This window comes from Protopterus annectens, chromosome 2.part2 (genome assembly GCF_019279795.1).
Source record: "Protopterus annectens isolate FY-2018-M chromosome 2.part2, PAN1.0, whole genome shotgun sequence".
NCBI lineage: Eukaryota > Metazoa > Chordata > Ceratodontiformes > Protopteridae > Protopterus > Protopterus annectens.
In genome coordinates this window covers 920,896,276-920,923,156 of record NC_056730.1, presented here as the reverse complement: position 1 = coordinate 920,923,156, position 26,881 = coordinate 920,896,276, and the positions used below count along the sequence as shown (strand labels likewise).

At 37.2% G+C, this 26,881-nt stretch overlaps 1 protein-coding gene across 1 annotated transcript in view; it reads right to left on the bottom strand.

Annotated features, from left to right (window-relative positions):
- The window catches only part of MSH3 (mutS homolog 3), a 3,764,176-nt gene that overhangs the window by 1,328,995 nt on the left and 2,408,300 nt on the right, over positions 1 to 26,881 (bottom strand). The window contains exon 19 of the mRNA XM_044064237.1: positions 23,297 to 23,408. Coding sequence (XP_043920172.1) covers positions 23,297 to 23,408 — 112 coding nt within the window. The remainder of the gene's footprint in view (positions 1 to 23,296; positions 23,409 to 26,881) is intronic.

Below are 26,881 nucleotides of genomic sequence, written 5' to 3'. Positions count from 1 at the left end.
AACTGGAAAATAGTACAAAGTGCCCCTAGTATTAAAGATATTCTGGGTATGTCAGCCAGTTTCACTTTTAAACATACAAAATCTTTCAAGTTTTTTTGACAAAAATGGGCCCTTATTTAATTGGCTCCCATCTTTTCAAAATTTAAGGGAATGTCCAAATGTGGTAAATTTTATGTTGTGACTTTATTTTAACAGGGTCTAGTTACTTTTTCACTGCAATGTTCACATTCATTTTAAAATGGATATGTTTTCAATACTTCACATGTTGCCCCAAGCTGTCTGTGTCTCATGTCAGTGTTTCTATTTTGGGAAAACAGTTGAAAAAAACAGAATCAAAGGCACAATTCTTGATTAGAGCAAAAGACTTTTCTAATGCTTTAGCTAACCACACCATTACCTGCATTAACTTTTCTAAGTTTTGTTTTTAGTTTTAGAAAGACTCCCAAATTTTTGGGGACAGTGACAATTTATTGCAGGTGTTGGAACTAAAATGGCAACCCTTTTGCAGAATATCACCCTGGATTAAATGAGACTCAAAATTTAAAATGTGTTTTTATGGAATCAGTGATGAACACTTTTAACTCCTCATTTTACAAGCTCACATGCAGCTCATTAATATGTATATATACATCTTGATCTGCCCAACTATTATTGATTGACACAAGCTCAACATAGTTCTACTGTACATTCAGAATTGTTTATTTTATTTAGAAGAGGTGTGTTTCTGTTTTTTTACAGTAAAAGGCTCATTGGAGGTTATGTATATTATGTAAATTGTTATTCATTAGGTATTTATATGTTAGTATGTGCATAAAACAGTATTTTGATAAAATTCCACCACAGTTATGGAATGAAAGCTTAAAACTACATTATTCTGTCTGTGGTTATTCCATTTTTGAACTGGTTTTATTTTTATATAGTTTTTAAAAAAAAAATATATATATATATATATATATATATATATATATATTTATGCACCATACACATACATACAATATATAAAATTTTTTATATATATATATATATATTTAAACACACACACACACACACACATATATATATATATATAAAACACACACACAACAACACACACAAATAAATAGAAAAAAAATATATATATATAATATAATAATATATATATATATATATATATATATATATAAAATAATAAAAAATTAAAAAAAAACCCCGGTTTGGGAAAATTGGGAAGGGTGCCTTTTGGTTGTATCGGGGTGGGAAAAATTTAAAAACAACACCAATCTTGGGACCTTCCGGGAAAAAAAAAAAAACAAAACAACACACATAAAATATATATATTAATTATTTATTTAAAAAAAAAAATAAAAATAAAAATTTTTTTGGGGGGTTTGGAAAAAGGAAAACAAAAAACAAAAACCAAATTTTTTTAAATTAAAAAAAAAAAAAAAAAATAAAAAAAAAAAAAAAAAAAAAAAAAAAAAAAAAAAAAAAAAAAAAAAAAAAAAAAAAAAAAAAAAAAAAAAAAAAAAACAAAAAAAAAAAAAAAAAAAAAACACCCCAAAAGGCCAAAATAAAACCGGGGAAAAAAAGGGGGGGTAATTTTTTTTGGGAAAAGGGGAAAAAGCTTTAAAATTCAAAATAAAATATAATAAAATACAATAATAAAAATAACAAATAAAAAAAGAAAATTAAAAAAAAATAAAAAAAAAATAAATAAATAAAAAAAAAATAAAAAAATAAAAAAAAAACACACACACAAAAAAATTTTTAAAAAAAAATTTTAAAAAAAACACAACCCCAAAAAAAATAATAAAAAAAAAAAAATTTTTTTGGAGAAAAAAGAAAAAAAAAAAAATTTAAAAAATAAAATAAAAATTTTAAAAAATATTATATAATTATATAAAAAATAAAATAAAAAAAAAATACAAATTAAAATAAAATAAAAAAAAAAAAATTTAAAATTAAAAAAATTTTTTTTTTTAATTTTTTTTGGGTTTAAATTTTGGGGGAAAGTTTTAAAAAAAGAAAAAAAATAAAAAGAAAAAACATAAAAAGAAAAAAAAATAAAATTTAAAACTAATTTTTTAAAATTTTTTGGGAAAATTAAAACATAATTATTAATTATTCCGGTTCAAAAAATGAAAATTTTAATGGGAAAAGCAAATAAAAATTTAAAAATTTTAATATTTAAATTCAATAAATTAAAAAAAATTTAAAAAAGAGTTAAAATTTAGTGCAAAAAAAAAAGGCAAAGAAAAAAAATTTTTTAAAAAAAATTTTTAATAAAAGGTTAAAAGGAGTTAAAAAAGGAAAAAAAAAAGGGGAGATTTGTAAAACAAAGCCCAAAAAAAAATTTTTAAAGAAATTGAGAAATTTAAAAAAAAGTAACCCTTTCCAAAAAAAACCCCCCCCAAGAGATTTTAACAGTGAAAAAAAAATTAAAAGTAAAACTTTGGGGGGAAAAAAAAGGAAAAAAAAAAGTTAAAAGGGTTTAAAAAGTGGGAAACCCTTTTAATTGAAAACAAAAAAAATTTTTTAAAGGGAGGAAAAAACCCCCTTTTTTTTTAAAAGAAAATAAAAAGAGGAAAAGGGAAAAAAAAAATTTTAAAAAAAGGGAAGGAAGGGGCAAAGGGGAAAAAGGAAAAAAGGGGGGGGAAAGGGGGGGGGAAAAAAAAAAAAGGGAAAAGGGGGAAAAAAAAAAAAAAAAAAAAGAAAAAAAGGGGGGGGAAAAAAAAAAGGAAAAAAAAAGGAAAGGAAAATAAAAAAAAAAAGAAAAAAAAGGGAAAATAAAAAAAAAAGGGGGGGAAAAAAGGGGGCAAAATTAAAAGGGAAAAAAAAGGGAAAGGGGGGGGAAAAACCCAAAAAGGGGAAAAAAAAAAAAAGGGAAAAAAAAAGGGGACAAAAGGGGAAAAAAAAAAAGGGAAAAGAGGGAAAAGGGGGAAAAAAAAAAAAAGGGGGAAGGAAAAAAAAGGAGAAAAAAAAGGGGAGAAGAAAAAAGGGGAAAGGGGAAACCCGAAAAAAAACAAAAAAAGGGAAAAAAAAGGGGAAAAAAAAAAGGGAAAGGGAAAAAAGGGAAAGGGGAAAAAAAAGGGGAAAAGGGAAAAAGAAAAAGGGGGGAAAAAAAGAAAAAGGGGGAAAAAAAAAAAAAAAGGGAGGGGGGAAACCCCCCCAAACCCAAAAAAAAAAAAAAGGGAGAAAAAAAAGAGAAACCGGGGGGAAAAAAAAAAAAGGGAAAAACCCCCAAGAGGAAAAAGGGAAAAAAGAAAAAAAACCCCCACCCAAAGGGGGAAACCCAAAAACCCCCGGGGGAAAAAAAGGAGGAAAAACCCCAAAAAAAAGGACAAAAACCCAAAAAAAAAGCAGGGAGGAAAAGGGAAAATTTTAAAAAAGGGGGGAAAAAGGGAAAAAAAAAAAGGGAAACAAAAGGAAAAAAGGGAAGGAAAAAAGGGGGGAAAAAAAAAAGGGAAAAAAAAAGGGGGGGAAGGGGGAAAGGGAAAAGGGGAAAAAAAAAGAAAAAGGAAAAAAAGGGGGAAAGGGGAAAAAAGGAAAGGGAAAAAAGGAAAAAAAAAAGGAAACCAAATTTTTGGGAGGGAAAAAATAAAAGGGGGGGGGGAAAAAAGGGGAAGGAAAAAAGGAGAAATATTTTTTATCAAAAAGGGGAAAAGGAAGGGGAAGTTTTTAACCTAAAAAAAGGGGAAAAATTAAAAGGGGGAAAAAAAAGGGGGGGGATTTTTAAGGGGAAAAGGGGGAAAAAAGGGGGGGAAAAAAAGGGAAAAAAAAAAAGGGAAAAAAGGGGGGAAAAGGGAAAGGGGAAAAAGGGAGGGGGAGGAAAGGGAAGGGGAAAGGGGAAAGGGGGGGGAAAAAAAGAATTTTTTTTATTAAAAAAGGGAAAAAAAAAGGGGTTTTTAGAAAAATTTGAAAAGAGAAAAAAAAGGGGGGGGGAAAAAAAAAAAAAAAAAAACATTAATTTTTTTGGGGGGGGGGAAAAAAAAAGGGATTTTTAAATTTTTTAAAATTTTTTTATTTTTTAAAAAATTTTGGGTTTTGGGGTTTTTAAAAAATTTTTTTTTTTTTTTAAAAAAAAAAAAAACACCCCTTTTTTTTTTTTTTTTCCCCGCCAAAAAAAAAATTTTAAAAAAACCCAGAAAAAAAAAAACTTCCAAAAAAAAAAAAAAAAAAAAAAAAAGAATGGGGGAAAAAAACAAACAAAAAAGAAAAAAAAAACCAAAAAAAAACCCCAAAAAACCAAAAAAAAAAAACAAAAAAAACCCCGCCCTTTTAAAAATTTTTTAAAAAAAAACAAAAAATTTTTTTTTGGGGGGTTTGGGGGGGGATTTAAAAGGGGGGGGGGGGTTTTTTTAAAGCCAAAAAAGGGGGGGGCTAAAAAAAAAAAAAGCCCCGGGGGTTTTTTTAAATTTGGTTTTTTTTAGAAAAACAGGGAGAAAAAAATTTTTTTTTTTAAACTTTTTTGGGGGTTTTTTTTTTAAAAAAAAAATTTTTTTAAAAAAAAAAAGAAATTTTTTTTTTAAACAAATTTTTTTTTTTAAAATTTTTTTTTTAATTTTTAAAAAGGGGTTTTTTTTAAAAAAATTTTTTTAAAAAAAAAAAAAACAAAAAATTTTTTTTTTTTTAAAAATTTTTTTTTTTTTTTTAAATTTTAAAAAAACAAAAAAAATAAAAAACAATTTAAAATTTTTAAAAAAAAAAAAACCCCATTTTTTTTAAAATTTAAAAAAAACCCTTTTTTTTTTTTTTTCCTTTTATTTTTTTTTTTTTTTTTTTTTTTTTTTTTTTTTTTTTTCTTTTTCTAATAATTTTTTTTAAACCCCAATTTATTTTTTTTTTATTTTCCCTTTTTTTTTTTTTTTTTCTTTTTTTAAAAAATTTTTTTTTTTTTTTTTTTTTTTTTTTTTTTTATTTTTTTTTTAATTTTTTCTTTTTCCCTTTTTTTTCTTTTTTTTTTTTTTTTTTTTTTTTTCCTTTTTTTTTTTTTTTTTTCCCCCGTGGGAGTGTTTTTTTGTTTTTTTTTTTTTTTTTTTTGTTTCCCCCTTTTTTTTTTTTTTCCTTTTTTTTTTAAAATTTTTTCCCCCTTTTTATTAAAAATTTTTTTTTCAAAAATATTAAATTTTTTTTTTCTCTTTTTTAAAAATTTTTTTAAAAAATTTTTTTTTCTTTTTTTCCCCAAAAAAAAAAAAAAAAAAATTAAAAAATTAAAATTTTACCCCTTTTTTTAAAAAACCCCCTTTAAAAAAAAACCCCCCTTTAAAAAAACCATTTAAACCCAAACAATAAAAATTTTTTTTAAAAAATTAATTTTTTAAAATTTTTTTTTTTTTTTTTCCCCTTTTTTTTTTTTTTTTTTTTTTTAATTTTTTTTTTTTTTTTTTTTAAAAAATTTTTTTATTTTTTTTTTTTTTTAAATTTTTTTTATTTTTTTTTTTAAATTTTTTTTTAAATTTTTTTTAATTTTTTTTTCCCCAAAAAAAAAACCCCCCCCCCCAAAAAATTTTTTTAATTTTTTTAAAAACCCCTTTTTTTTCCCCCCAATTTTTTTTCCCCCTTTTTTTAAAAATTTTTTTTTGTCCCCCCCTTTTTTTTTTGTAAAAAAAATTTTTTTTTTTTTTTTTTTTTTTTACTTTTTTAAAAAATTTTTTTCCCCTTTTTTTTTTTTTTTTTTTTTTTTTTTTTTAAAATTTAAATCAAAATTTTTTAAAAAATTTTTCCTTTTTCTTTTTTTTCTTCCCCCCCTTTTTTTTTTTTCCTTTTTTTTAAACTTTTTTTTTTTTAAAAACATTAAATTTTAAAAACCCCCAAAAACCCAAAAATTTTAAAAAACAAAATTCATCAAAAACCCAAAAAATTAAAAAAATAAATTAAAATTTCATAAATTTTAAAAAAATATTTAAAAAATTAAATTTTTATAAAAAATTTAAAATTAAATTTTTAAATTTTAATTTTAATTTTAAAAACAAAAAAATTTAAAAAAATTAATTTAAAAAATAAAAATTTTTTAAAAAAAATTTTAAAAATTTTTAAAATTTTATAAAAAAAAAAAGGGGGGGTTTTTTTTTTTTTATAAAAAAAAAAAAAAATCATTTTTAATTTCCCAAATTTTAAAAAAATTCAAAATAAAATTATAAAAAAAAAAAAAACCCCCTTTCAAAAAAAAAATTTTAATTTTTAAATTTTTTTAATTTAAAATTAATTTTTTAATAATTTTATTTTTAAAACCTTTTTTATTAAAAGTTTTAAAAATTTCCATGACGTCAGGGGTATAAAGCATGCAGCCAACACCATTACATCAGTTTTTCTTGCCCCAGATGTCAGGTGCCCCCATAATGGGAAGCAATTATATACAAGGTTACACCTCCAACAAAAAGCAAATAGACCAGAAAGCTTTAGGCATAGTAAACAAGAGTAGAGGTACAGTCAATAGTAGTCAGGGGGCTGGAGGGAGGGTAAAGTACAGTTGTGTACACTTACCATAAATGTAGATGTTCAAGTGAATTCACTGTTGCAGTCATTACATTTGGGTTATCTGCTTGCAGGTAGCCCTCAGTCGGCCTGATTAAGAAAGTCTTGGGTCCTGCGTCAGTTGCTGTCCCTTCTTCCATGACGTCAGGTCATCAGGGGTATAAAACATGCAGCCGATGCCATTACATCAGCTTTTCCTGCCCCAGATGTCAGGTGCCCCCCTAATGGGAATCAATTAAGTATAAAAATACAATGATATACCTCCAACAAAAAAGCAAATACACCAAAAAGCTTTTAAGCATACAAAAGGAAAGTAGAGGTATAGCCAAAAGAAGTTAGGGGGCTGGAGGGAGGGTAACTAGGACTGCAGCAGTGAATACACTCAAACATCTACATTTATGGGAATTTTACACAACTGTACTATATTCTTCGTGTTTCACTGAGTCATTACATTTGGGTAGATTCCTAAAGCTATGGTTGGGACGAGGGATTTAGATAGCATTAGGACCAGCTATAAGGCCCTGAAAAACTGCAGTGGCGAAGCCAGCTCTGGATTTAGAGAAACTTGGCAAATGATAATGCTTATTGAAAGTATGTACAGAACTTCAGGTAGCAGATTCTAGGATGTCACTGGTAGGGACTCCTCTGAGAAAGGCTGTAGAGGTAGATGCAGCCCTAGTGGAGTGAGGTCTGATCGCCTGTGGTATAGGTTTTCCATGGTGCTTATAACAGACATGAATGCAATAGCCTATCCATTTAGAAATGGTTTGCTTTGAAATAGCCTTCTCCTCTGCCCCTGCAGCAAATGCCACCAGCAGTTGTTCAGATTTCCTTTGAGGTTTAGTCCTGTCCAAGTAGAATCTAAGTTATCTGTGCACATCTAAGGAATGCAGTATCCATTCCCCTTTGTTCTGTGGATTGGGAAAGAAGGTTGGCAAATGAATGGACTGATTAAGAGCCACACTGGATACCACCTTGGGCATGAAGGATGGATTGGTTCTGAGGGATACTCTGTCGGCATGAAAGATAACGAAAGGCTCTACTGCCATAAGGGCCTGTAATTCATAAACCCTTCTTGCTAAAGTGATTGCTAAAAGGAAAACTGTTTTCCAAGAAAAAGTCTGCAGTAGCAGCTGGCTCGAAAGGAGGTAGAGTGAGTTTGTCCAAAACAAAGTTAAGGTCCCAGGCTGGGGTTGGAGCTCTCCTGGGTGGTCTCAAATTTTTTGCCCCTCTGAGGAACTGCTTGAGCAGTGGATGAGAGAAGAGGGAAGGTTCTATGTTATAATGAGCTGAAATGGCTGAGGCGTGAATTTTGATGGAGGAAAAAGACAAGCCCTTGTGAAGCATCTCACTTAAGTATTGTAAAATCTGAGGTAAATTGGGAGCTGCTGTGCTTATTCCTTGTGATTGGTTCCAGGCACAGAATCTTTTCCATTTTTTAGCATAAGATTTTCTAGTACTAGGCCTCCTTGCCTCTAAAATGATATCCATGACAGGTTTACTGAGGGATGGTACAGGAGAGATTAGATAACTAGCCAGGCTGCTAGGTTCAGTGTTCGAAGCTGAGGGTGCAGAATCTGGTTCTCCTGCTGAGACAACAGGGAAGGAGTCTGAAGCAGGTGCCATGGGGATAACCGTGACACACTGTGCAGGAAGGGGTACCAGTGTTGGCGTGGCCAGTCTGGAGCAATCAAAATCATCTTTGGTTTGTCCTGTTTAATTTTTTGTAGTACCTTGGAGAGCAGAGGCAGAGGGGGAAAGCATAGACTGAAGGACAGAGCATCCAGTTTCCAAGCTTGTTTGTGAGGAGTCCTTGTGCAAATTGTGTCCAATTGGTAGTTCTGGGGAGAGGCGAACAGGTCTACATCTGGGCTTCCCCATTTGCTTGTCAGCATGTTGAAAATCCTTGGTTCCAGTTTCCACTCGTGTGGGTCCATGAGGTTTCTGCTTAGTCCATCTGCCAGTGTATTCAATTTTCCTGGCAGGAATTGAGCTTGTAGGTGCACTTGGTAGTTCAAGGCTGTGTTCCACAATGCCATGGCTAGTCTGCAGAGGGGGTAAGAATGTGTACCCCCTCTGCTTGTTTATGTGCCACATAACAGTGGTGTTGTCCGTCTTTACCATTAGTTGTCCTGGAATAACGTGGTCCTGGAAGGCTGTCAGAGCATTCTGTACAGCTTACATTTCTTTTTGATTGATATGCAGGTGCATTTCACTTGGGTTCAATTTGCCCTGAATGCACTTCCCTGCCAGCTGAACCCCTCATGCATAGTCTGATGTGTCTGTTGTTAGGGTTTGGGCAGCAGGGGGTGGTGTGAAAGGTAGTCCCTTGTTTTGGTGGCAGGCCTCTGCCCACCAAAGGAACTCTAGGCATAGGCAAGGTATGATAGGAATCTTTGCTTCTAGATCCTGAGAATGTTGACACCATAGGCTTTTTAGATACCAATGTAGTTTCCTCATATGCAGTCTTGCATATGGAATTAGAAGAATGCATGAGGCCATGAACCCCAAGGCTTGCACTATTTGTCTTGCAGAAAGCAGGGTTTTTGTAGCCACTTGTTTGAAGCAGGCTGTCAAATAAATTTGTTTCTCTGGCGTGAGGAAAGCTATCTGTGAAGTTGTATTCAAGCTTGCTCCCAGGAATATAATTTGTTGACAGCGTACCAGGTGTGATTTCTTTTCATTTATGGTGTACCCCAGACAAGTTAGAATCCTTTGTACAAAGGCCAGATGATTCAAAAGTATGTCCTGGCTTTCTGCCTGAATTAGACAATCGTCCAGGTATGGGTATATTTGAATATTTCTTTGCCTGCAAAATGCAATAACTGGAGCTAGGTACTTTGTGAATACCCTGGGTGCAGTAGATAATCCAAAGGGCAGTGCAGAGAACTGATAGTGCGTGTCGCCTGCTTTGAAGCTTAGGTATCTTCTGCAAGATTCCCTGATTGGGATGTGCCGGTATGCTTCTTTTAAATCTAGTGTTGCCAACTAGACATCTTTGCCTAGCATAGGAAGCAACTAGTGAAGAGTCAGCATCTTGAATTTTGGAATCTCCAACAAGGTGTTTAGAGTAGACATGTCCAGGATAGGATGCCATGAATTGTCTTTTCTGGGTACCAGGAAAAAGTCTCAAGTTGAAACCTTGTCCCTTTTCCTCCTCTGGTACCAACTGAATAGCCCCCATGCATAAGAGAGATTGTACTTGTTTTTGGGACTCTGCCCACTGATTTATGGGTAGGTATGGCCACCTGCTTGGGGTTGGCAACGTGTGGAAGTGAAATCTGTATCCCTGGGACACTATATTTAAAAAACATTTGTCCTGGGTAATGAGTTCCCACTTCTTTGCATGAAGAGCAATCTTTCCCCCCAAAGGGGCAGTCAGTTGATAAGTGCTTGGAAATTTTAAAAGGAAGTCAGTGATACAGATTACCATAGGGGGAGTCTTATTACTGAAAACTTCAGATCTGAAACTCGAAAACAAAAATTTCAGGAGTCGGCCGGCCGGCACTCAGGAACTGCTTCTGCTTCGGGCACTGCACGGCAAGAAAGACAGATGTAATGGCGTCGGCTGCATGTTTTATACCCCTGACGACCAAACGTCATGGAAGAAGGGACAGCAACTGATGCAGGGCCCAAGACTTTGTTAATCGGGCCAACTGAGGGCTACCTGCAAGCAGATAACCCAAATTTAATGACTGCAACAGTGAAACACGAAGAACATCCAGGACTGCAACAGTGAATACACTTAGGTTCATAGATTAGTACTAAGCTAACTGCCCTACGGAGCCATTTTAAGCCTAGCCAATTATCCCCTGTGAGATTCAAACCATGTACCTTGTGTTTATAAGGCAAACACCTTAACCATTAGGCCACCCTCCCAACCCCTTTTAAAGGTTCCTCCTCCCCAGGGAGACGCACACAGTTGGCAAGTGCAGGATGCAAACCTCTATCTAATTACATTATGATACTACAGCAGTCTGCATTTACACTATGTGCTATACACATTGCTTACAGGAGGTATGGCTCAACTTAACTTAAACATCTACATTTATGGTAAGTGTACACAACTGTACTATGTTCGTGTTTCACTGTTGCAGTCATTACATTTGGGTAGATTCCCCAATCCAAGGAAGGGAGGAGGCAATTAGGTAGCATTAGGACCAGCTATAAGGCTTTGCAAGACTGCAGTGGCAAAACCAGCTCTTGATTTTGAAAAAACTGGCAAGTGGTAATGCTTGTTGAAGGTATGTACAGAACTCCAGGTAGCAGCTTCTAGGATGTCCCTGGTAGGGAAACCTCTGAGAAAGGCTGTAGAGGTAGATGCAGCCCTGGTGGAATGTGGTCTTATCCCCTGTGGGGTAGGTTTTCCATGGTGCAGAAATGAATGCAATGGCCTATCCACTTAGAAATGGTTTGCTTTGAAATGGCCTTCCCCTCTGCCCCTGCAGCAAATGCAACCAGCAGCTGTTCAGATTTTGTGACAGACTTAGTCCTGTCCAAGTAAAATCTAAGTTGCCTGTGCACATCCAAGGAGTGCAGTATTTATTAACCTTTGTTCTGTGGATTAGAAAAGAAGGTCGGCAAATGAATGGACTGATTAAGGAGCACACTGGATACCACCTTGGGCATAAAGGAAGGATTGGTCCTGAGGGGCACCCTGTCCACATGAAAGATGATGAAAGGCTTCACTGTCACGAGGGCCTGTAATTCAGACACCCATCTTGATGAAGTGATGGCTAGAAGGAAGGCTGTTTTCCAAGAAAGGAATTTCAACTCTGCATTTGCAGCTGGCTCAAAGGGAGGTAGAGTGAGCTTTTCCAATACAAAGTTAAGGTCCCAGGCTGGAGTAGGGGCTCTCCTGGGTGGTCTTAAATTTTTGGTCCCTCTGAGGAATTGCTTCAGCAGTGGATGAGAGAAGAGGGGTGGCTCTGTATTATAATGAGCTGAAATGGCCGAGGCATGAAAAAAACAACCCTATGGATGCTGCCATATGACCTAGAAGTTTCATAACTGTGTAAGCTGGAGTCTTTGAGGTTGCAAGCACCAGGAAGGCCTGAACACGAGGGCTGAACACTCTGGAAGCCTGGCAATTTGATTGACCACATCCAGGTGACAACCTATGAATTCTAAGATCTGAACAGACTAAAGGCTTGACTTGGGATAATTGACTATAATGCCTAAATGGTCACACAGCTGGAGTAAGGTATCCCTGGTCGTAATCAGCAATACTCTCTTGGGGTGATGAGGAGCCAATCATCTACATTAGGAAAACCTGGAATCTCTGCAGCTGCAGCCAGGCTGTGACCACTGCCATGCACTTCATAAACATCTGGGGGCTATGGTGAGACCAAATGGGAAGGTCTTTAACTGCTAATGATTGGCACCCAGCCGGAAGTGCAGAAACCTCCTGGAGTGCCTATCTTGATATGATGGTAGGTGTTCTTTAGATCTAGCAAGCAAACTCAATGGTCCTTCCTCAAAAAAGGCAAGATGGGCTGCATCATGCTTGTCCAGAACTTGGTCTTTTTCATGAACTGATTTAGTCTGCTTAAATCCAAAATTGGCCTGAGGTCTTTGCTTTTTTTTTTTTTTTTTGCGCTACTAAAAAGAATATGGAATAGACCCCGGATTCTTGCTGGTCTGGTGAGACCTCATGGATGACTCGATTTACAAGCAGCTTTTGAATCTTCTCACATGCATACAGTCTCTGACAGGGTGAAACATCTGGGAGACACATTTGAGAAAATTTGGAACCTCTAAAAAGGGAATGTAGTAACCAATTGGATACAACACTTAACTCCCATACATCTGTGGTGATGGCCTCCCAAGCTTTTGGTTGAAGAGACAAATGACCCCTGACAGTCTCCAGAGTAGAACAGTCAGGTAACCCTTCAGGGCCACTAAAAGAGGCCACTGGAGAAAGCCTATGGAAACCTTGATTCTACGGACCATCCCTACCTCAAGAGTGGCATCCATTATGATCCCCCCGTCCCATCTTTGGGAGGAACCCTGTGAGACAGTGTTCTGAGAAGACTACTGCGACTTTCTGAAGAATAAGTGCTGACTCCCTTTTGATTCCTTGAAAAGGTCCATTGAGGGGTGCCAAAGTGCACTCCAGTGATGGAGACCATCTTCCCATCTTGCTTGCTCCTCAGAGTTTCCTTAACCTTCAGCCCAAACAAGAACGAACCATCAAAAGGGGCATTGACAAAGGACATCTTGAAGCAATCAGCAAAGTTGCATAAACACATCCATGTATGGCGCTGCATGGCAACACAAGAGCCAGCTGATTGAGCTGTTCCACCAGCCATGTCTAAAATGAGCCTGACAGAAACACTGGTGATGGATAGTAGGATGTACAACTGAGTCTCCAGCATCTAATGAGTCTCTGGAGATTGCTGTTTCTTGACATTTCTTTACACTTCAGAAACAGAGTCACACTGTAGTCTTGTCAAGTGTGATAAATAATTAAGAAATCTCAGCACAAAAGAGGCTGAGGCATAGGAGCACTTCACTAAAAGACCCAAAGCATGAAACTCCCTGTTCAGAAGGTGGACTGTGGAGATCTCCTCAGAAATCTTTTTCTTGGTGGCAGCTGCCAGCACAGTAGTATCAATGGCTAGACCCTTACTCCAATGTGGTCAGTCCTTGTGGAAGTGAGAATCTTATCCAGGTTCTTGTGAATAGGCCCCACCATGTTGGGTTCCTTCTACGTTCTCCGGGACACTAGGTTAATAAAAGCATCCGCAGGGGGAACTGCCCAAGGAGTGGATGGGCCCACACCAAAGGTCTCCAAAAATAACAACCCCTCCAGAAACAGATATGACAATGTGAGATACTGCCAGATATGCCAGGAGAAGTAGGGCAGTGGATGTGCAACATATGCCAGCACAGCTAGCTGGAATTTTGTAAAGAATTATATGTCATTTGTATATCAAACTGATTTGTACAGATGCTTGTATTGAAAAATGTATTTGCAAAGCTGCTTGTGTTAAAACATGTACCAACAGTGTCCCCTGCTGGACAGAAGAAGAAATATATTATTGTAACTCTTTAAATGTATATGTTTTAACAGAGGATACCAGAAGAAAAGGGGTTAATCTCAAAATCTGAAAATAGTTTGAAGTTAAATTACCTAGCTTAGGCCATAAAAAAATGTATCTTACAGTTGCTGCAACACACAAAAAGTCTATAGTAGGAAGCTGCCTGCATTGTCATTGGGGTGAGCTAATTGCTATTCTAGAAGGGTGGAGGTTTGAAAGTGTGTGTGTGTGTGTGTGTGTGTGTGTGTGTGTGTGTCTGTTATTGATACATATGTGCTAAATCATGACAGCTTCTAGCCAAGGGGGAAGTATGAGAGTATGAGAACCAGACATCAGATGACCAGATGTATGTGATGTAATTCTGTAATCCATCACTACAAATAATGTTTAATACTAGGTGAGACTGAAGTTTCGCAGCACTCTGTTTTTGTAACCTGACAAGGAAGGACCCTTCACCTGCTTAATCTTGCCTTGCTCTAGTAAGAAATCAGGAAGAAATAATTCTTTAGATCAGTCAGGAAAATACAGTGAGATTAGTTTGTGTGAACTGGTCCACCTGTGTTATTTTTAATATTTCCTGTGACTGAAACTCTGGTATTTATTGTAAACAGATAATTAGTATTTTCATGTTTATTATTATTTATTATTAAATATATTTAACCATTTCATTGTGGCTGGTCCTTCCGAGAATATTTTAACCTTTGAGAGTACTTATATCTGTTGGTGACATTATGGTCACTCCAGAAAGCATGGCTGTTTGGTCAACATTACCATTTGTATTAATATTAATTTCACTCAGAATAACTGGGTACCCTTGTAAGAGCTGTACAGCAGCTGGATTTGGGGTATCTGGTGGTCATCTAACTACCTTATAGTCTGGACAGAAGGGGGCATATCTAGTATTTCTGTGTAAGCCTTTCTCAGGTAGGGAGGTAGGTAGGTAGGTGTGTGTGTGTGTGTGTGTGTGTGTGTGTGTGTGTGTGTGTGTGTGTGTATGAAAATCAAATCTCAAAGTGTGTGAGCATCAGCTACTTGAAGCAGGGACACAAAGCACTGGTTTCACAGAGAGGGTGCTGGATGACTTCTCTTGGACACTCAGCTGAGGTCTCAACTCTATAGCTGTGCCAGTAGAGAAGTCTTATTGGGGACCTACAGGGAGACAGATAGAGAAACCCAGACCCTAGACAGAGTGTTTCCAGTGTGCTCTTAAGGGAAATTGTGCTTGATGCAGACAGCTGCATCTGGAAATACTGGGTGTATCCATTTTGTTCTGAGTAAACATCCCTCTCCAGTGCTACAGGTGAGGATTCAGGTTCCTTGAGTACTGCCCAGAGTGGTGACGTCACCAGGGGATTTGGTGGTCCAGCCTCTGTGCTGGCAAAACAGCTCCAATAAGTCACCAAAAAAGTGTCATCCCAGGAGATGTAGGGGAACCTTCTCCTTCCTTGAGGTCAGTATCCTCAGTGAGAGATTCCTCAGTTAAGTTATGGTGTTTCCTCTTACAATTCCTCTTCTCCAAGACCTCCCACTCAGGCAAAGCAGAGGAGGAAGGGGAAGAGGCATGGTGCCACGCCACAGGGGCAAGATGGAGGTCCACTGGCTGCCCAGGAGCAGACTGATGACTGGATGCAGGCACATATGACAGAGTGGAAGGAACACCAGCTGGAGAAACCCAATCCTTCTCCTGTGAGGACATCTTCCTCTCTATAATGTAGAAGGCTTAGGTGGAAGCTGGCCTCTTGCGATCAAAGTTACCAGAGACATCCACAATACTGAGGGAGCTACACCAAGCCCTGATGGTGAGATCAGAGCCAAGATGTCCAAAGCTAAAGCCCTGAGTGGAAGAGATGATCCAAAAGTAGGGAACCTCAGCTTCATCGTCACAGTTCCGAAGTCCCAACAGCCTCAAAAAAGTCAGAGTTAAAGTGACCAAGGAAAGAGTCAGAACAGAGGATGGCCAAGCCATTGGAGCTGATCCGGAGGGTGAGAAAGCAGCTAGTCCTGAAGACCTCGGATCCAAAGGGACTGAGGGAGGAAGCCAAAAGGATGGAGTAGACAGCCCTGGTGCCAGACCTAAAAGGATAAAGTCTAATTATAACTGCAACGACAACATGGACCCCATCAGTTGCTCCAAATCTGAAGTTTTAATACAGCCTACCTACCTCAATGACCAGACAGACAAAGCCATAGATGGAGCTTGGATGGTCAATTGAAAGACAGGACCTCGTCTGCTGGATCCAAGTCACAGCAGCTCAGTACCAGGGAGGGGAAGGGGAAGACTCCGGTGGAGTGGAAGGTGAAAAGGAAGAGGCTGTCCTACCAGAAGAGGTCCCTTTGACTGGGAAGGGGCTTAGAAGGCTCAGAGCTGGAGCCTTGCTGGTTGTCAGTAGTGATGGAGATCAGCTTCAAGGGGTTAGAGTTGATATCAGTGCCAGGGGACCCAAAAGTCGTAGGATTTTTGGGCCTGGCGAGCCCAAAGAAGAAGGACCGCTGACAAAAGAAGAGGATCCCTTCCAATCTCAGAAGATCTGGTGTCCCACGCGCGATGCTTCTCAGACCTAGCCTTTGGAACTGAGAGAGAAGTTTCAGAAGGAGCAGAAGAAGAAGAAGAAACTGAGGGGAGAAGTCTCTTGAGGACCAACTTGGCTCTACATTCACTGAAGTCCCTGGTCCCAAACCCCTCACAAATAGAGCACCTGGAGTCCAGGAGTGATGCTCCCAAGCAATACACACACTTTAGGTGCACATTCTGCAAAGGCAACTTGTGCCCACAGGCAACACACTTTTTAAAACTCTTTTCCATACTAAAAATACTACGCAGACAAAACCTACTATCTCAAAAATTCCTAACAAAGACGAGCAACCAACTCGCTAAGACAAAGGAAATTAAACTAAGTTCACCAGAAGGTGGGAAGTCCTAATGGATGACAGAAGAAGAATACACATCAACAGACAGCACACCTACCTACCTATCTACCTAAGACACAGACTAAACTAACTATATACTAGGGTAAGGGAGGCAAAAATCTCACCAGAAAACACTGTGCAGAGGTACCTATAAAGGACAAACTAACAAAATATCCAAAAAGGATAAAAACGAGTAACCAAAAGACAACCGAAAAAGCAGAAAAGTAAATCTGCTTTTATTGCACAAAACAAGCACAGAAACAGCCTTCACGAACTAAGCGCTTTCACCATTACCCAATGGCTTCATCATGCATTGATTATATATTTGTAATACTTACTAAGATATAGATATATAATTTGTTTTAAGAGGGATGTATTATTTAGAATGACATTTAGGGTACATTATTTATGTATACAAGTTCATAGTTTATATTTTTATAAGTTGTTTTATAGGTAGGGTTTGTATTATGGAATGTTTTAACATTACTGTATTTTTATAATATATATGTTTTAATTTAAATACGTATATATATATTTAATTTTTGTATTGAACAATTGGTTTATTGATGTTTTAAAATGATTGGTTTAAATGTGGTGATGTCACAATATATTAAGCTGTATTTGTAAGCCTATCATTGGCTGTGATGAAGCCATTGGGTAATGGTGAAAGCGCTTAGTTCGTGAAGGCTGTTTCTGTGCTTGTTTTGTGCATTAAAAGCAGATTTACTTTTCTGTTTTTTCAGCTGTCTTTTTGTACCTATAAAAAAATGGTGAGTGGAGTCAAGAGTGAGCTGCTAATCAGAATGGTGGTAAACTAGATCTGAGGATTAGGATGAGGAGCAGGAAGTTGTGGGTAAGAAAGGCAGAGCCAAGTGAGTATGAAGTCTAATGGATTTGGCTGATGTTGGCTCTGAAGATCCGCAGGTTGAAGCCAGATGGTGCAGACATCATCGGACCATGCACTTTTAAACCGGAATCAGCAGAAAGAGCGGAGTGGAAAGAGGATCATATAGGTCAGTCACAGTGGCAAGGCCTTCTTGTTGAGGAGGTTATCTACCAGAATCTAGAGAAGAGTACCTTAAGCAAACTTCTCCCTTGAAATGCACATCTATGATGGAGTTTCTGAATTTCCCTTAAGGGAGGACAATTTCAACCAACTCACCTCTATCATGTGCGTGTCTTGGCCTGCAGCCCTTAGCAAAGCATCAGCACAGTTAACATTGGCAGCAGGTTACATGGAAGCACATTATGAATTCTGGAGACAAAATCAAAGATGAGATGAAGAGGTGAAGATTTGAACATCAGTGTGTATCAGAAGTAAATTATGTGATACCCACATTTTCAGTCCTGTGCAGTGCTTTGTTACCTAGTGGCAAGGTGTCAAGACATTTTGGCCTTTCTGGGCTTTACATTGGACTGAAGAGGTCATTCAGGAGTCACTGCAAGGATGCCCAGTCTGGCACTCACTCCAATTTAGTCAAGGGGGTTTGTAGAGTGTGTCCATCTTATTAAGAGTTACAAAAACAGAGTCTGTTGCTTTTCTGCTGCAAATAGGGCATCATTTATGACTGGCTCCACAGCAGAATGGCTCAGGGCTCAACCTTCTTCTTGTGACAATATACACTCAGGCATTAATGGGGCGTTGAATGAGGACCACAGGCCAATACACTTAGACTTTCATAAGCCTTAGGGTACCATCAAAAATACGGTCACCTGGAGGGTGAGAACAAGTCAATATCCTCATCCAACTAAAAAAAAAGTGGTCAATGGCTCCTCAGACTTCTCAAGATTCTAAAGGAGTGGGAGCACCCTACCCAGTCTAGATTCATAAGTGGGAAAGTATGTAACAGGAAAAATTCTGGCAATTCAAAGGTGGGATCCAGTGCTTGGAAGCATACTTGTCAATGGTGGCATAGGGGCATAAAAAAGCTTGTGTCAAGCCCAGTGCTGGCATCAGCTCCTGTCCTCTAAAGGTATGTTCCCTCACAATTCAAATTCCAACAAGAATTCAAACACTTAGACATTTATTTAAGATCTGGGACCTGAAACATAACTCATGGCACAGGAAGATGGAATACCCTGAAAGTGAGCTGTGAGACACTGGTTGGCTTGGTGACAGGACAATCCTTAGGCTTGAGTACATCAGCGCAAAGCCAAGCGACACGCAAGACCATCACAGGATTAAGGCTTTGGGTTGTTAATAGGTGCTGTTTCCTGTAGTCATGGGTATAGGGTTCGATTCCTTCCACTTCCCCAATCTGTGACTCTGTGCAAATCGCTTACCTAGACAGGGCTTTTGGATCACTGTTAAAATGGGACATTTTGTGTAGTGGACATACCCATTTAACAAATCGATACAATTAAAAAATAAATTAAAATCTTCCCCAGGAATCAATCTTCCCCAGGAATAGGCTGATGGGTGCTGCAGACCAACATAATGACTACAGAATGGGTGGCATTTATATCCTAGGACACACACCCCAGAGATTAGAAAACAGGCATGTACTTCCACAGTCTTCACATCACTTGACAACGCAGATGCTGAGTGTAAGCTTAGGTGCTGGTCAGCTGAGAGCAAATTCAGTACATGCAAAGCCTAGTAGACATTTTCTGAAATGTGCTTAACTCTAAAAAGGCTTGTGTAATGAACTACCTTCTGCGTTTTAGTCTTTCTAATAATGGTTCTGCAGAGACCTGTGGCTGCGGTTCCCCTTCACAATCCCGAATTACTGAATGCTCAAAATTCAGTAACTCGAGACTGTAAAGTCAAAAATGCAGAAGAGCAAATCTGCATAAGCGCAAATTCAAATATCTCGAATTCGCGCTTATGCATGTCAGCTGCGGAACAGGAACTGTGAGAGTTGGGATGTTTTACAGAAGTGAAGGTAAGTGAGTGTATGTGTGCGTTTTGTAAGTTGTGCGTGTGGGTTAGGGTAGGGAGGTGGGAGTATGAGTGTGAGTGTTGGATGTGTCTAATGTATGTGTGATGTGTTTGTGTGTGCGCGAGGCAGTTTAAAATGTCTGTTTTTTTTTTTGTGTGTGTATTAGTGCGATCTCGGAGTTAGAATATATAAGTGGGAAGGGGTGCAGCCCCCCACGTGGGGGGTGCAGGGGGGCTTGCCCCCCTGCATACATGTAGTGTATGGCTTGTAGTTTAAGTTATGTGGGTTGTACGGTGTGCATGTTGTGTGTGGTGTATGTGTTCTGTATGTTCGGGGTTTTTTTGTTTTTGTGCTTGTGGGTTTCAGGATTTTTGTTGGTTTGACTTTATCATTTCGAGTTACTGAATTTCGAGCATTCAGTAATTCGATATTATGAAGGGGAACTGTGGCTGCCCATGGGACCATCCCATCAGGTCACACATAAAGACCATTACCTTCCCAGAACTGACACAAACCAGGCTGCTGATATATATATATATGGGTAGACTTATTGCTGAACTGGCAGTTATAACAGCATTTCATGATGTGCTCTTCTACTAGGGAATACATACAAGGCTTGTGCAGGTCTTGTCTTATTATCTGGCAGTCACAAGATTTTATTTTTTTTAAACACCTTTATTAAATTATCACGTAAGACATAGGCAAACATACAGAAAAAAACAAACCATGTTAACATTTGTTTCCATTTACATACAATATCTTTTCTTTCTTTACAATTATCATTAGTCCAACATTACATAACTTACTGAATTTCCTACCATCCCTTAAACTTCACTCCTCCTCCTCCTGAACATTATTCTGGATGTAATGTTCCCACAATTTCCATTCAATTACATGTAATTTGCTCCTTCCCTTTTCTAAAGATTCCTCTTCCAGTTCTTTTATCTAATGTATAATATTCAGTACTTGATATACAGTTGGGTTAGACTTTGATTTCCATTTTGTAGTAATTGCGTTTTTGGCAGGCAACACAATAAAACTTAAAAAAAATATATGTTACCATATCTAAGCAATTCAGATCATGTGTCCCAGCTAAAACATATCACATCCTTAGTTACACTAATTTGCTCACCCAATACTTCTGATGGAGTATTCTGTAGGGGATTTTTAAAATTTGCTAACTAACTACACTCCCAAAACACGTGATCTCAGCTACCTCTTTCTCCCCATTCCAGATCAGACATTTGCTATCTACCTGATGAAGAAATCTCTATAGTCGGCTTAGGGTATAAAAATATCTATGCAAACACTTACAAGCAAAGACCTCAAACCTTCTGCACTTTGTTGCATATATCGGAACCATACATATGCCCTCCCGCTGTTCTCTTGTAAATTGCTTTTCCGGTCCCTCTTCCAAATCTTTTCTTACTTCATCTGAATGATTCTCATAGCTATCATGCAATACTTTATATTCCCTACTAATTATCTATTTTTAACAGCAGCTTCTGTTATGGATTTGACTAAGACTCCCACCAGAGCAGGTTTGTCACTTAAGATTACCCTATCCCTTTCTCTTTGCCTATGTTCTGATATCAATCCCTGGTAAGGAAGGCAGACTCTAGCCTGCAAGCCAAAGGCCTTCTTGACCTCATCCTACTCTATTACGTTTCCCCTCTAGTTATTTGCTACCAATACGTTGGTTCCTTTGCCAGATTCTTCCAGTAAATTCCAGACCTCTCTTGCCTGTTTTCTGTGCCACTACTTGTCGTCATCCTTATTGCCAAAATCTCTTCTCGCCATTTTCTTTTTGGCTTTGTTCTTACAATACTTTCTGCTACTTTATGAATATAATATTATATATGGTTATTATTCGCCTTAAGGATCTGCATTCAAAATCCCACTCTCTATTTTTTGAACTTCCCCCTTGCTTCATCATCCAAATCCCTTTCCATTTTGAATTATAACCTTCTGCATGTTTTATGTGTATGAGCCTTAACTGTGTAGATCCAACATATCTATTCAAATCAGGTAATCATGTCTTTGGAATGTGAGTGGACACCAGAGCACACACAGGAAGGACATGCAGACTCCACAAAGAAGGCGCCCCAGCCGAGAATCAAACCAAGAAACCCCTTGCTGTGAGGAAATGACATTATCCTCTGTGCCACTGTTGCAAACATTATACATCACTTATGATCTATCCAGTTATCGTCAGTCAAACAATACATAGCTCATTCAAATCCTGCCATCTTTTAAACCTCTTTCCTCCTCCATATGTATTGTTCCCATAATTCCCATTTTTTCTATGTAATTTACTCCCACCCTTTTGTAAAGATCCCATTTCCAATTGTTTTATCTCTGTTACTATATTCACTACTTCTAGTACAGTTGGTTTAGACTTTATTTAATTTTTCTAGTAAATGTGTTTTTGGCAGCCACCATAAGCAAAGACACTTTGTTAATTTACTTATCTAAAGATGGAATGTTTAACCAATGTGTATCTGGATAAACAGCTGAGCTGTATGAGTAAAAGAAAATATCTACAGGGTTAGGTGATAGGCATGGTCTTATACCAAGTGCGTCACATTACAATGGACATGGGTGGGGCATTCAAGATCTCAAGCATGGGATTTTCAGATGAAAATTGTAACCAGTGTGGAGAGAATGAACTCAATTACAAGGAAAGTTCTGTAATGTTAACACTTAAATTTATAATCCAAAAAACATTTAAAACAAAATTTAAACAGTTGCCATTACAAGGCACAGTCGTTTATTTCAGTATGCAGACCATTTTACTCTTTGGATTAGATTCATAAATGGCTTGCACCTGTCCCATTTTAAAACACAGAAATTTGCAATTAATGAAAAATATAGCTGTCACTACCAAATGTGTTGTTCAGGCCTCTACCATTCCAGGGCTACATAGCGGTTGCATACAAACACAACTTCTGCAAGAAGGAAACCCACAGCAATCCCTGAAATGGAAAGAAGCAATGTGGAGGGACCACAGCATACATGCTACAAAAATCACAGTGTATAATAATATCGGTTGGCCTGTACAGGAAGGGCACATCCTTCTAGATATTGAAAATGTAATGTTCACATGGACAGAAACCTGGGATTGCCTGCAAGCAAGGTCAAAAGACTAAAGGTGTAAATTAATAGCTACCACACACACACACTCCATCCTATCGACTGTGGTATGAATACTCCTGCACAAAATAAGCATGCACAGTGCATACACACTGTCCAATATCACATAGGGCCAGCAGTATGTATCGGGTCTATGCAACCATTCTGCCTCAACAATTGTGTTCTTTTTGTCTCGTTTCCTCACCACTATGAGTTGTAGATCTTGGATAACACTTCTGCTTCCTCACTGCCTTCTTATATCCACTCCCTGATATGAATTTAAGATTATAAAGCCTTGACTACAGGAATTTTTCTTTTCATTGGTGACAATTTTCTTATGAAAGAGCTTCCATTTGATGAACTTGCATATTCAATTTCTGTGGTAATGCAACGTTAGTTTTGAAGTCTGCTGAAAATGCATAACAAGACTGTTCATATTCATTTAATATACTACATACATAAGTGAGGGAAGATGGAAAGCAGCATTCAGAGCAAACTTTATTATGGTGTATGCACTCTCAATACCTATTTTAAACCTGGGAAGTATGATGCAAAGTCCTAGCACCCAAATGAACTACTGTGACGCATCCTGACCTGGGCATAAATTACAAACCAATGACTGCCACTCCCTGCAATGATTAAATGGCTACAAGACCTACTTCTGTAGCAAAACCAGGTTCTTATCAGGAAAAAAACAGAAATCAAGAAGTGCCTTTCAGATGCACATAAACTTTTATGACACCTGGTGAGCCTAAGGAACATCTGAACAGTGTTTCATCATTTAGGTGAAGAGTGGCACAGAATTGGAAGATGGTATCAGCCCTCAACAAGTGTTAACAAGCACTAGTCTAAATTAAATGGATGTCATGCAGTACTTACTTTTAGATCAGTGCTGTTTGGAACATACTGGTCCTGTTTTTCCATTAGCAAATCAATTACAGGATGCCTCCCATTCTGTATCATTATTTGTCGTTCTTTCTGCACTATCGGCCTTTTAAGAAAAAGAGAGTGAACAATAGTAAATACAGCAAATTGCACATTAAAGTCATTTACTGTTTCGACTTCTGCAGCAAGTTACAGTTAACATACACATTGCAGATGTCTACCACCCAACAATGTATGTTAATATATCAGTTCTATACTTCTAGTACAATACTGAACAATTGCAATTATGATGATAATAACTTACAAAACAGCACTCCAGAATCACCAAACTGAATGTCAGTGCTATACAAACATCACAATGGACCAGAATCAGAAAGGCTGCAGATTTCATGGTAGCCATTTCCGATTTGGAGACAGCCTACCACAGTGCTGCAACATGACGACAAGTAGCACCACAGTGGGCTGCCTCTTTGGCATATCACAAATACTGAAGAGACATTCCAGGTGAGAAGCATATGCTAATAAGCCATGTGTTCTCTCCTGGAAATGCCTGTGGCAAGGTATTTACACAGGTGAGCAATTCAGAGAATAATTTGGCTGCATAAGTTACATCAACCATCTGTGCTAATGAATACAGCCAAAAGCTAAGGTTCACACAGTTGTGTTAGAGGTAAGTACCAGGGAGTGTAGTGGACAGGTAGTGTTGGTGTGTGTGTGTGTGTGTGTGTGTGTGTGTGTGTGTGTGTGTGTGTGTGTGTGTGTGTGTGTGTGTGTGCCTGCCTGACTGCCCTACCTGGGAAGTCACAGTAGGGGTGTTAGTTAGGGGATCCATAAGCTAGAGGTGTGTCTTGGTGTGTCTGGGTGTGTGTGAGCCTGTGTGTGTGGCTGGGTGAAGAGGGGCTATGTGTGTGTGGTAGGGGGATTGTCATACTGTCATACCTCCACACTCCCCTTGATGAAACAGAAAATCCTGAAACATTGTTGGGGGAACACTAGATAACAGAGATACTCTATAACAGCATGCCTTAAAGGCACTTAAAAAGATTCAAACCCTGACCCTCACAGTTTACACAAACTATATTAATCATTTGCACCACCAAAAGACATCAGGGTTACCTTAAAATATTACCTACATCTTACACAAAAAAGAAAATGGGAGAAAGAAGTCTCTTTTTAATAACTCTATATATCATACCTTAAAGGCACTTAAAAAAGAAAAACAAAGCTTGGCAGAAAGAAAGATGTGGGGTTTGGGGAAAACTAGACACTAGGGATACTCTATATAGTATGCCTTAACAATACATAAAATAAATTGAACCCTGGACCCTCACAACTCACATAGAGAATATTAATCCACCAAAAGTCACCATAGATACTTTAAAATATTACCTATGTCTTACATAAAAAAAGAAAATGTAGAGTTAAAAGAAGAAAAAAGCCTCAAACTCTACACCCCTGCCACAAAAAGCAGCAGCATTAACCCACTGTACTACTTAACTGATCGATTAGTGTAGCATTTTTTTTTTGCACACAATAAATATGAAATTCTAATCTCTAGCATTATTCAACGAGTACAATAGTTAGTGAGTTATGAAGGACTGAGCACCTGTAAGAGACAAATGCACATGTATTTGCACATTACAATAAAGAAAGGAAGGTCACAGGCCCTTTCAAGAATACTTATGGGATTTCCACAGTGGGAAAGAATCAAACTGACAGTAAAGTTAGAAAAAACGCCATGTAGGTGATTCAGAGGCATAAAGATCAATGTGCCACATTATTTGGGAATGGAAAACATTGAGTATTACTCAATACAATGACCTAGAAATAACAGTCGGCAACAAACTGATAATTTAAGATCATATAAATCAAGTCATCCTGCAAAGAAGCCAAAAGATGAGAACACATAATCATGGTACCATTGTTTGCATTGGACATATACTTGTGTGGGGCAAACAATTCTAGAAAAGAGCAAATGAATATGCTAAGCTCAGAATGGAAAGGATGCAAAGTGCATTCGCAAGAAGAATTTTGGGAATGACATTACATACAAGGAAAAAATAAGGCCAATATGTATGCACTTGTTATAATGCAGACATTTGTATGAGGCTCTTATTCTAGTTTACAGGGCAATGAAAGATGAAATTTGAAAGTGTTCAGTATTAGAATGCTCAAGGCATTATTTTTAAACTTTCTTTTTACCTCACTGCCTAAGGACCATCACACCCTCTCCCTGTCAGTTTGCTCATTCTTTCCTCCTACAGTGGAACAAGAACCATCCCCAGTTTACAGCAGCCATCAGGGTTTTTTCGTCTTGCTTTTAGTGGCCCTAACGCCATTACATGTGCCTTGGGTTCAGCTTATAATGGGCATCAATGAGGAAGTATCACTCACTTCTGCAAGTGACATAACCCCTCAAGATAGCCCTGCCCCCTCTTGAACTCAGCGCTCTCATGGGGTCTTCAGTTTCCTTGGATGATTGAACCACAGGAATGGGTGCCCCATGAGTGCCCTATCACACCAACACCCACCTACCTGAGAAAAGACGAGATGACAAAGCTGCATCACTCCTCCACTACACCAGTTCCAGCAAGCACTCAAGATGTTAATCAAATTCATAGTTTTATTCCTCGACACCAAAGGAGACAGCATTTAGAACATTAGGAAGAAAAATTAAGCACTGGAGTTGCTTATCCTTAGCATAAAGCAAAGCAAAACACCCTGACATCTTTAAGAGGGAACTGAGTCTTTATGAAAGATAGGAAGGGCAGAATAAAAGGGACAGCTGCCTCAGGCACCAGCTTGGGGGGGGGGGGGGTTCAAGATCTTATTAACTGCATTTATATTTGAAAAATGCAGAACCACAGCTGTTAAATGCACCATAACTATAATGCAGGTGTCGAAATCCTTATGGACCCTTTCAGTTCACTAAGCACAAGCATGCACTGAGTGCTTATCCTTACATTTTATATAAGGTATGACCCTCCAGCACTGCCCTAAAACATAGCACAACATTCTGATTGGGGGACTGGGTGTAGCAGGTGGGGTGGTAAAACAGGTCATATATTACCTATTTGGCAGGGAATTCAAAGTCAAATGTAAGCAGCAGGTACTTGTAGTTGAAATACCAAATGTCATGTAGTAAGGTTTGGTGAATTTTAAAAGTTTTTTTTTTATTTATTAATTTCTACTTGGTGGGGAACAGAAAAGCTGAAACCACGTACAACACTAACACAGGAAGCATCTAGCAGCAGGTACAGTTCATTTTAAACTGTTCCTGATTTCATTAAATGTCTCAGAGTTTGCATCATATATCAATATTTTTTTCAACAGAATTCAGTTTATGGTTTTACCGAAACTGTTAATGACTGCAGACTGAAGTCACTAAATAAAAACATACTTTATTTTTGTGCAGTATGTCCACTGAATTATGAATGCCAATGATGCATTTATTGGACAGCTGAAGAGCTTAGTGTTTGGTGAATATGTAACTATACACACACACACATATATATATATATATATATATATATATATATATATATAAAATGTGTAATTTTAATATATATATATATATAT